The sequence below is a fragment of the Cynocephalus volans genome, chromosome 3 (genome assembly GCF_027409185.1).
Source record: "Cynocephalus volans isolate mCynVol1 chromosome 3, mCynVol1.pri, whole genome shotgun sequence".
Classification (NCBI taxonomy): Eukaryota; Metazoa; Chordata; class Mammalia; order Dermoptera; family Cynocephalidae; genus Cynocephalus; species Cynocephalus volans.
The window spans coordinates 10,328,953-10,341,661 of NC_084462.1; the positions used below are offsets into that span (position 1 = coordinate 10,328,953).

The 12,709-nt window shown below is 36.9% G+C and overlaps 1 protein-coding gene across 1 annotated transcript; it reads right to left on the reverse strand.

Moving 5' to 3' along the window:
* Positions 1-588: 588 nt before the first annotated feature.
* LOC134371628 (vomeronasal type-1 receptor 4-like) lies at positions 589-1,497 on the reverse strand. Its single transcript, XM_063088471.1, has one exon. The coding sequence runs from the start codon at positions 1,495-1,497 to the stop codon at positions 589-591; it is 909 nt and encodes a 302-aa protein (XP_062944541.1).
* Positions 1,498-12,709: the final 11,212 nt, after the last annotated feature.

The window sequence follows — 12,709 nt, forward strand, 5'->3', positions numbered from 1 at the left end:
AGAAAAAGAGATTTCTTTTAGTCAGCTCCACTGGTTGAGGGGAAACTTGTTTCCTTAATAACGTTATGAATATTTTTTGAGTTGGTAGTTTCATGTATAGACTGTCTGATTTCCTAATAAGGCAGAAGTATCAAATGACCTCCTAAGATTATTGTGGCTTCATGAAAAAATTTAGTTCTTAATAAATGGTTACTTAATAGAGTACAGTCAGCCCTTAGTATCCACATCATCCAACTGTAGATCAAAAATATTCAAAACAAATTGTGTCTGTAGTGAACATAAATAGACTCCTTTTCTATTTGTTCTCTAAACAATATGGCATAACTACTATTAACATAGCATTTACATTTATTAGGTATTATAAGTAATCTAGAGAAGATTTAACATATATAGAAGAATGTGCATGGCTTATATGCAAATATTATACTATTTTATATTAGGGATTTCAGCATCCATGAATTGTGGTATTTGTGAGAGGTCCTGGAATCAATCCCCCATGAATACCAGGAGATGACTGTATTTATAGCTATTATGGAAACTGTTACTTATATATTTACCTTCTGTCACTATAGAGTGGTTTCCAACAATTCAAGAGCAGAAACTAAAAGGCCTTGGATTCCTAAAGATTAACAGCAAAGGGGAAACAGAGGGAAAACATGAAGTTATTATTTTAGTGACATGTAATACACTTAGACGAGAGTCCACAAAAGCAATGATATAAAAAGCATAAATGGAATGCAGAATATAAAAGCTGACAAATGTGACCACCTGCATAAGTATGGTGTGAGTGGCTCTGGTCTCTGGGGAGCATTTGTGGTAGTGGTTGGTGGTGTGAATATGCTGTACTTTCTGGTGGTGTCTCTGTAGGAGAAATACCATGGAGCCACTGGCCCAGACCATGAGGCCGATAAATATGGCATCATGGCCTGACTGTAGGAAGAGTGTGCCCACACCAATACTCAAAGATGAGCAGAACCACTTGCCTTCAGCATCAGTACCATTGTGTGTGCCCTGTGGACCAGTGACTCTCATGGCAACATAGATATTCATTAAGGCACTGAACATCCAGCAGGTGCAACAGGAGGGACCCATGGCCTTGGGGGTTCTTCCTCTGAATATCAGCCTGTCTGGTCTCCCAGGAATGAGAGTGAGAAACCGATAGCTGCTCAAGACACAAGTTGAGCACAGGGTGGTGCCACGAGCCACTAGGTGGATGTAATAGACAAGTTTGCAACCAAGACTGGACAGGGGTTTCCTTAGAACAAAAGCCACCGTCATGTGGGGAATTCCAATAGAGAGAAGAACCAAGGAGTTGGCCACAGCTAGGTGAGTGAGAATCACCTGTATGGGTCTTGGTCTAAGGCCAAACAAGATTGGAGATATATTTTGAAAGAACACCATGACATTGGCCAGAGTACCAACCCAAACCTGAAAAAGAAAGATAGTCATTAGAGCCACTTCCCCTGCAGTTTTAAGGGCATTGTTCTGAGAAGACATGGAGAGAACTTTAGAGCAGCTTGGAGTTAAGAGCAGGCTGTGACAATGCAGGTGTCAGGACTCTTCCTCTTTATCTTGTCTACTAAAATAATTTTGGTCTTTTCTTCTCTGGCAAAAAGCAGTGCTGTCGTATCAAAAAGAAGGGGCTCAACCTGGAAAAATACCATTGACATCAATTGCATTTTGCAATTATAATTTTGTATATGTTCTTATATACTTTTATACTCTAACTCTCCACTAGGATGTAAGGTCCATGAACTTTGGAACCATGTCTGTCTTATTCTACAACATGGTGATATTAGCTTGAAATTAATATGGACTTTGTAAACCAGCAAGTGAAAAAAGAGAAAGACAAGAATGTCCTTTTCTGTTATTAGAATTCACGATCATTCTTCCTGTCATAATAATGCATCATGACCAAGTGGAATTCATCCCAGGCATGCAAGGATAGTTCAACACATGCAAATCAATAAATGGGATACACCACATCAATAAAAGCAAGTGAAAACCATATGATTATCTCAATTGATGCAGAAAAAACATTTGACAAAATCTAGCATCCTTTCATGATAAAGACCATCAACAAATTAGGTATAGAAGGAAAGTATCTCAATAAAATAAAGTATCACAATAAAAGCCATGTATGACAAACCCACTGCCAACATCATCCTGAATGGGGAAAGACTGAAAGCTTTTCTTTAAAGAGCAGGAACAAGACAAGGTGCCCACTCTTACCACTCCTATTCAAAATAGCACTAGAAGTATTAGCCAGAGCTATCAGGCAAGAGAAAGAAATAAAGCACATCCAAATTGGAAAAGGCAAAATCAAATTGTCACTATTTGCAGATGACATGATCCTATATATACCTAAACCTATAACCTCTACCAAAAGACTCCTAGAGCTTATAAACAAACTCAGTAAATTTGCAGGATACAAAATCAATACACAAAAATCAGTATCGTTCTTATACACCAACAACAAATGAGGAGAAAAAGAAATCAAGAAAGCAATACCATTTACAATAGCTACCAAAAGAATAAAATACCTAGGAATATATTAACCAAAGAGGTGAAAGATCTCTACAGTGAGAACTACAAATCACTGCTTAAAAAAGTTAAAGATGACCCCAAACAATGGAAAGACACTCCATGTTTGTGGATTGGAAGAATAATGTGAAAATGTCCATATTACCCAAAGTGATCTACAGATTCAATGCAATCCCCATCAAAATACCAATGATATTCTTCACAGAAAAAAAAAATCCTAAAATTCATATGAAACAACAAAAGACCCCGAATGGCCAAAGCAGTCCTGAGCAAATAAAATAAAATAAAACTGGGGTCATAACACTACCTGAGTTCAAACTATACTATAAAGCTATAATAACCAACAAGCATGGTACCAGCATAAACACAGACACATGGACCAATGGAACAGAATAGAGAACAACCCAAGTACTTACAGCCATCTGATCATCAACAAAGGCACCAAGAACATACACTGGGGAAAGGACAGCCTTTTCAGTATGCAGTACTGGGAAAACTAGATATCCATGTGTAGAAGAATGAAAGTAGACCCATGCCTCTCACCATATACCAAAATGAACTCAAAATGGATTAGAGACTTAACTATAAAACCTGAAACTATAAAACTCCTAGAAGAAAACATAGTGGAAACACTTCAGGAAGTAGGACTGGGCAAAGACTTTATGAATAAGACTCCAAAAGCACAAAAAACAGAAGAAAAAAAATAAACAAACGAGATTATATCAAACTAAACAGATTCTGCACTGCAAAGGAAACAATCAACAGAATGAAAAGACAATTTACATAATGGGATAAAGTATTTGCAAACTATACATCTGAGAAGGGATCAATATCCAGAATATGCAAGGAACTCAAACAACTTCACAGTAAGAAAATGAATAATCCAATTAAAAAATGGGTGAAGGAGCTGAATAGGCATTTTTCAAAGGAAAACATACAAATGGCTAATAGACATGAAAAAATGCTCAACATCACTCAACATTAGGGAAATGCAAATCAAAAACACACTGAGATATCACCTCACCCCAGCTGGACTGGCTATTATAAAAAAGACTGAGAATAGCAAATTCTGGTGAGGATGTGGAGAAATTCTCATACACTGTTGCTGGGACTGTAAATTAGTACAGCCATTATGGAAAACAGTATTGAGTTTTCTCAAACTACAAATAGAACTACCCTATGATCCAGCAATCCATATTCCGGGTATATACACAAAGGAATGGAAATAATCATGTCAAAGGGATACCTGCACTCCCATGTTCATATACAATAGCCAGGATATGAAACCAACCTAAATGTTTGTTGATGGAGGACTGGATAAAGAAAATGTGGTATATATACACAATGGAATACTACTCAGCCATAAACAAGAATGAAATTCTGCCATTCACAGCAACGTGGATGAGCTTGGAGAAAATCATGTTAAGTGAAATAAGCCAGTCTTAGAAATAAATACTGTATGGCCTCACTCATAAATGGGAGCAGGAAAGAGAGAGAGAGAGAGAGAGAGAGAGAGAGAGAGAGAGAGAGAGAGAGAGAGAGAGAGAGAGAGAGAGAGAGAGAGTAAAACATTGAACTTTCAGGAGAGAACAGAACTATAGCTACTCGAGGTGGGAAAGGGGGAGGGGGAGGGGTGATAGGGAGTAATTGGGTAAGGGACACAAAAAGTAATTATGATTTGTGATGATGAACATGCTAATAATGTTGACTTGATCATCACATACTGTACACAAATATTGACAGTAAACTCTGTACTCCTTAAATATGTATAATAAATTATGTTTCAATTAAAAAAGTTAAAAAAGAATGCAAATTAACATGCTAATTATAAAATTATTTATGTAAATAAAATAGCAAGAGAAACAATTGTCAGCTTTTGAGAGCTCTTAAAATTATTCATCAGAGGGACATAATACAAAATATCTTGAAAAAATTAATAGTACTGTGATTACACAGATGACCCTAAAATGTCCTCAGATATTTTTTTCATTACAGATAAAATTGTCAGTGGGTAAAGAATTTTATTTTTTAACAATTTCCCTGGTCTTAACTTATAATGCTCAGTCAGATCCTGAAGATCTTTTCTTGAGTTGTCTCCAGCTGTCCTCAGTCCACACCAATAAATAGATGAGTAAATAAATAAATAGATAGACAGTGTGACAATAGGACCCATTGCACAGATTTGTTTTAAATTTGTTTTTTTAGACTCCATCCACAGCCCGGCCAAGTGCAAATGGAGTAAGGAGATGTCCAGCAGGGGAGGTGGAAGCTCAGCAGAGACCACATGCCCTGTACTGCTGGCATGCAACACAGCAGGTAGGTCTTGCCACCAATGCCCGACTCCATCCCCAGCCTGGCCGAATGTAGGCTGACCAGAGAGGTGGCTCCCCAGAGAGGCCCAAGACCTGAGGTTACCACACACCCAAGGCACTAGTGGCCAACCAAGAAGACACTGAGGCAGCCATACCAAATTGGCAGCTCCAGCAATATCCTAGCCAGACAATAGTGTCAAACCAGTGGACTGTGAAATCCCTTGCCACAATGACTAAACATCAAAGGAAAGATACCAGAAATATGAAAAATCAAGAAAGTACACCAACAAAGGGTAATAACTCTCAAGCTCTAGATCCTATAGAACATGAAGCCCTTGAAATGTCTGACAGGGAATTTTGAGTGATAATTCTAAGGAAACTGAATGAGATGCAAGAAAACTCAGCTAGACAACACAATGAAAAGAGGAAAAGTATATAGGACCTGAGAAGAAGAAATGTACAGGGAAATCAATGCCCGGAAAAAGAATGTAGAAGAGCTTGCTGAGCTGAAGAATTCATTCAACAAAATAAAAAACACAACAGAGAGTTCAACCAGCAGGCTTGCAGAAGCAGAAGAGAGAACGTCTGATGTTGAAGATGGGCTGTTTGAAATAATACAGGCAGAGGGAAAAAAAAGAAGAAAAAAGAATTAAAAACATTGAAGAAAATCTAAGAGAGATTTGGACAACCTTAAGTGGTCAAATATCCAAGTACTGGGTATTCCAGAGGGGAGGAAAAGGAGATTGCATTGAAAACATATTCAACAAAATAGTGGCAGAAAACTTCCCAGATCTTCAGATTCAGGAAGCTCAAAGATCCCCAAACGTATTCAACCCAAAAAGGTCTTCTCCAAGATATGTTATAGTCAAATTAGCAAAACTCAAAGACAGAGAGAGAATCTTAAAAGCTGCAAGAGAGAAGCATCAAATCACCTATAAGGGAGCCCAAATCAGACTAACATCAGACTTTTCATCACAAACCCTAAAAGCCAGAAAGGAATGGCATGATATATTCAAAATACTAAAAGACAGAGATTTCCAGCCAAGAATACTCTGCCCTGCAAGGCTATCCTTGCGAAATGAAGGGCAAATAGTATATTTCTCAGACAAACTATAACTGCGGGAGTTCACCACCACACGACCACCCTTACAAGAAATTCTCAAGGGAGTACTGGGTTTGGTTCCTGAAAAACAAGTACCACTGCAATAAAAATGCAAGAAAAATTAAAACCCACTAGTATAATAAAAATGGCATCAATGAAAAGAAAAGAAAACAAAAAAAGGCTATCTACAGCCCAAACCAAGAAATACAGAAAAAAACCAAAAAACAAAAAACAGTAAATCAGAAAGAAAGGAACAAAAGACACTTAAGACATCCAAACAAAAATCAATAAAATGCTGGGAGTAAATCAACACTTTTCAATAACAACTCAATGTAAAAGGCTTAAATTCCCCAATCAAAAGACACAGACTGGCTGACTGGATAAAAAAGGAGTACCCAACTACACGCTGCCTTTAAGAGACCCACCTCACCTATAAAACCTCACATAGACTAAGAGTGGAATGATGGAAAAAGATTTACCATGCAAACAGACATGAAAAATGAGCTGGAGTAGCTATTCCTATATCTGATAAAATAGACTTTAAACTAAAAACCATAAAAAGAGATAATGAGGGTCACTACATAATGATAAAAGGATTGATCTATCAAGAAGACATATATATATATAAATATATACGCACCCAATGTCAGAGCAGCCAGATTTATAAAGCAAACTCTATTAGATCTAAAGAAGGAGATGGACACTAATACCATAATAGCAGGGGACCTGAACACCCCACTGTCAATATCAGACAGATCATCTAGGCAAAGAATCAGCAGAGAAACACAAGATCTAAACAACATTCTAGACCAATTGGACTTGGCACATATTTACAGAAAATTCCACCCAACAACCTCAGAATATTCATTCTTCTCATCAGCACATGGATCATTCTCCAGGATAGATCACATATTAGGTCACAAATCAAGTCTCAACAAATTCAAAAAAATTGGAATTATCCCATGTAATTTTTCAGACCACAATGGATTAAAATTAGAAATCAATAACAAACGAAATTCTGGAAACTATACAAACACATGGAAATTAAACAGCATTCTACTTAATGACACATGGGTCCAAGAAGAAACCAAACAGGAAATCAAAAAATTTATTGAAACTAATGAAAACAATGATACATCATACCAAATCTGTGGAATACTGCAAAAGCAGTACTAAGGGGGAAATATATCACATTAAATGCTTACTTCAGAAGAATGGAAAGATGGCAAGTGAACAACCAAACACTTCACCTCAAAGAACTGGAAAAACAAGAACAATTCAAGCCCAAAGTTAGCAGATGGAAAGAAATCATTAAGATCAGAGCAGAACTTAATGAAATTGAAAACCAAAAAATGATACAAAAGATCAATGAATCAAAAAGTTGGTTTTTTGAAAAGATAAGTAAAACTGACAAACCATTAGCATGGCTAACTAAAAAAAGAAGACAGAAGATCCAAATAACAAAAATTAGAAATGAAAAAGGTGATATTACAACTGATACCTCTGAAATACAAGGAATCATTTGAGACTACTATAAACAATGATATGCCAACAAATTTGAAAATCTGGAGGAAATGGATAAATTCTGGACACACACAAGCTACCAAAACTGAGCCAAGAAGATATAGAAAATCTGAACACACCTATAATAACAAAAGAGATTGAAGCTGTTATCAGAAGGCTCCCAACAAAGAAAAGCCCAGGACCAGTGGATTCACAGCAGAATTCTACCAAACATTCAAAGAGGAATTGATGCCAATTCTCTACAAACTATTCCAAAAGATTGAAAGAGAGGCAATACTCCCAATCTCATTCTATGAAGCAAACATCATCCTGATACCCAAACCAGGTAAAGATACAACTAAAAAAAAAAAACTACAGGCCAATACCCTTGATGAATATATATGCAAAAATCATCAATAAAATAGTAGCTAACAGAATACAGCCACACATACACAAAATTGTACACCACAATCAAGTGAGATTCCTCCCAGGGATGCAAGGTTGGTTCAACATATGCAAATCAATAAATGTGATACACCATATCAATAAAATCAAACACAAGGACCATATGATCATCTCTATAGATGCTGAAAAAGCATTTGATAAAATTCAACATTCATTCATGACAAAGATCCTCTCTAAGTTAGGTATAGATGGAAAGTATCTCAACATAATTAAAGCCATATATGATAAATCCATTGCCAATATCATCCTGAGTGGGGAAAATCTGAAAGCTTTTCCTCTAAGAACAGGAACTAGACAAGTATGCCCACTCTCACCACTCCTATTCAACATAGTGTTGGAAGTACTAGCCAGAGCAGTCAGAGAAGAGAAGGAAATAAAGGGCATCCAGGTTGGAAAAGATGAAGTCAAACTGTTTGCAGATGACATGATCCTATATATTAAACAGCCTAAAGCCTCTACAAAAAACCTCTTGGAGTTGATAAATGATTTCAGCAAAGTTGCAAGATACAAAATCAACACACAAAAGTCAGTAGCATTTCTATTCTCCAATAGTGAACATTAAGAAAGAGAAATCAAGAAAGCTTGCCCATTTACAATAGCCACCAAAAAAATAAAATACTTAGGAACTGAGTTATCCAAGAATGTGAAAACTCTCTATAATGAGAACTACAAACCACTGCTGAGAGAAATTAGAGAGGATACAAGAAGATGGAAAGATATCCCATGCTCTTGGATTGGAAGAACCAACATTGTGAAAATATCCGTACTACCCAAAGTGATCTACAAATCCAATGCAATCCCCATCAAAATTCCCATAACATTTTTCTCAGAAATGGAAAAAACTATCCAGACATTTATATGGAATAACAAAAGACCACGCATAGCCAAAGCAATTCTGAGCAAAAAAAAATAAAGCCAGAGGCATAACAGTACCTGACTTTAAACTATATACTACAAAGCTATAAGAAGCAAAACATCATGCTACTGACATTAAAAACAGACACACTGATCAATGGAACAGAACAGAGAATCCAGAAATCAACCTACACACCTACAGCCATCTGATCTTTGACAAACTCACCAAGCCTATCCAGTGGGGAAGAGTCTTCCTCTTCAGCAAATGGTACTGGGATAACTGGATATCAATATGCAGGAGAAAGAAACTAGACCAATACCTCTCATCACATACTAAAATCAACTCAAAATGGATTAAAGAATTAAATATACACCCTGAAACAATAAACCTTCTTAAAGAAAACAGGAGAAACACTTCAGGAAATAGGACTAAACGCGGACTTCATGAATATGACCCCCAAAGCATGGGCAACCAATGGTAAAATAAACAAATGGGATTATGTCAAACTAAAAAGCTTCTGCACAGCAAAAGAAACAATTAACAGAGTTAGAAGACCACCAACAGAGTGGGAGAAAATATTTGTAATATATACATCTGACAAAGGATTAATATCCAAAATATACAAGGAACTGAAATAACTTTACAAGAAAAAACCAAGTATCCCAATTAAAAAATGGGCAAAAGATCTAAGTAGGCATTTCTCAAAGGAAGATATACGAATGGCCAACAGATATGAAAAAATTCTCAGCATCACTCAGCATTCGGGACATGCAAATCAAAACCACACTGAGATACCATCTCACCCCGGTTAGGATGGCTAATATCCAAAAGACTGTGAGTGATAAATGATGGCGAGGTTGTTGAGAAAAAGGAACTCTCATACATTGTTGGTGGGACTGCAAAATGGTGCAGCCTCTATGGAAAATGGTATGGAGTTTCCTCAAACAATTGCAGATAGATCTGCCATATGACCCAGCTATCCCACTGTTGGGAATATACGCAGAAGAATGGAAATCATTAAGTCGAAGGTATACCTGTTCCCCAATGTTCATCGCAGCACTCTTTACAATAGCTAAGAGTTGGATCCAGCCCAAATGTCCATCGTCAGATGAGTGGATACGGAAATTGTGGTACATCTACACAATAGAATACTACTCAGCTGTAAGGAAGAATGAAATACTGCCATTTGCAACAACATGGATGGACCTAGAGAGAATCATATTAAGTGAAACAAGTCAGGCACAGAAAGAGAATTATCCCATGTTCTCACTTATTTGTGGGAGCTAAAAAAAAAAAAAAAAACCTGGGAGGTGGGGGCGGGGAGGGAAGAAGACACAACAATTACAATTCCTTGAAGTTGATATGACAAGTGAACAGAAAGGAGATTTTTGGGAAGGAGGTGGGAGAAGGAGGAGGGAGGGAGGTTTTGGTAATTGGCCACAATAATCAACCACATTGTATATTGACAACACACAAAAAAATTTGTTTGTTTACCTAAATGTTGTCTGACTTTTTTACTTTGCTCTGGGTTTTACAAAAGAGAATCAGGCTAGGCATCTCAGCTCCAAATAACCCATAGCACATATTGGTGTCATATTAAAGTCATTTCATCTGATCCCTTATGAGAGACAAAGAAATTTTTGTATAAAAACAGAAAACACTAGCATTGACTTATTTGGGCTGAGATGGTAATGACTTTCACAACCAAAAATCTTAATTATTGCTATAGATTCCAGAAGTAATTTTAGGTGCAGATGAAAATTTTAAACAAAATTCCAGAGTCAATAGAATTCCACACTCTTCAGGAAAATTGGGTTCACCTTATAAATCTACTTTTTGAATTACACAGGAAGCAGCACAGTGAATAAGTTGTTAACGTCAGCATTGCATTCACAGGATCTGGGTCTCAGCCTTGACTACCTGCTGTCTGTTGCTGAGACATTGGGACTCATCCTTGAGCTCTTAGAACCTTGTTTTATTACTGTTTTATGGGGATATTAAGAGGAACTGAGAGTAGAGGCAGCAGAGCAGTTTGTTAGGAGCCCAGCCTCTGGGACCAGAAAACTTTTATTCTGTGTCAAGATCATCCACTTACTAGCTTAGTGCAGACAGTGTTATTTTATTTACTACTCTGTGCCTCTATTTCTCATTAAAAGCAAAGTACGCATTAATATAGAATATAGTTTATAAAAGTGGTGTGAACATCCTATGTGGGTTTCACATTAATTGTTGATCAAAAATGGCTGAAACAAAGTGCTCCTTTAAAACACGTAGAAACTATCATTATTGCAGAGGTTACTGTATTTATTTATTTTGATCACTTATCATCCCTACTGATATGAGGGAATAAAGTAAAAAAAGGAAGAATAAACAGTTATATTTTAACAGTCACAAATTCTACTTAGACTCAAAAAAATTAGTGTTATTTTCAATAATTTTTTCTCTCATTCTTTGCTGTTTCAGGTTCCAAAAGGATAAAGGTCTTTTTACTCTTTTTGTTTGTTTTCACTTAGATGTAAAAATACAAACACGCAATATAGAAAAAACACTGAAAAATAACTCAGAAAAATTTTCAAGAAGTCATAGGATGATTGCATCAAACTGGAGTGGGATTTGAGAAAATAAAATATATGGTTATATTGTAGCCTGATTTTCTATGAGTGCGTGTATGTGTGTCGTACTGGAACTTATTTTATATTTCAAGATTTTTAAATTCTATCCCAAACTCTGCACATAATTTTTTTCACTTGTATTCACACCCGACCCTAATGTGTTACTCTGACATGGGTGGGGATCTCAGTGGTTCTGAAATCTGCAACTTGGTTCAGGTTTCAAATAGACTTCATTCTTCTTTCTCCCATTGTCTGAATTTCTAAGACACAAATATTTTCAGTGAACCTAAATATTCTGGTCCTACTCTAATACACTCCCCAGCACATGTTCACCCTCCCAGCCAAGCAAGATGATGGATGGAAATGCTCAGAGCAAAGCAGAATTATGATCTACTTTGCCCAGTGTTGCTACACAGCCACAGCTTTGGGTTTCTCTCCTGCTGGAGAGTGCATCTGTCCTGTGTTTTTTCCTGAGGTTGACCGTAAGGAAGAACTTACCTTGCTGTTCTTGGCTACAGAGCTCTGTGTAGGAAAGTGTCAATCACAATGATCCTGGGGCACCTAAGTCCATAGTTATAGGGACAGGGTTCCTGGACCTGATGTCCCCATAGAGATACTATTATCATGTCATCTGTAGCATCAGTGACATTGTCTGCATAGAGAGTCTGGGGCATGTCAAATGAGCAAATTTCATTCCCATTGCAAATTACCACGAGTCACTTCTGTGATGAATGATGACTTTTGGCAATTAATGTGAAGATTCTAATGAGCAGCTGAACCTTTGGCAAAGAAAGTTTTCTGTGTTCTTTGTGGGAGGCTCAAAAAGTTCAGAATCAGTGTTGTAATTGGGGGTGAAAGGGATACTCAAAAGTGGGTCAAAGACATCTTTACTATATTTCCAATTGGGCATTTTCTGAATGCTGTTTCAGTTTTCCAAAATTATACTGACACTCTAAGTCTTTTCATATTTAGCATCTCCATATGATCTAATGTCTGGTCTTTCCTATAAAGTTAAAACCCACCACTCTTGCTACATTTGCTCAGGGTCTCTTTAGTTTAGAAAATACATACATTGAAGCCAACGTTTTCCTCCTCTGAATCCTTGGGTCATCCTGATGTCCACATGAGTCTCTAGAGACATTATAATTTGCTTCCCCAAACACCCATACAGCCATGCTCTCTAGTGTTTCTCAATGGAATACCAGACTTTCCCTGTTTTCTGGAGGATTTGCCCTAGGAAGAAGCAATCCAAGACATACAGAAAAGGATTAAACAATAGTAATAATTTAAAAAATGCATAAAGAGATTAGAAGAA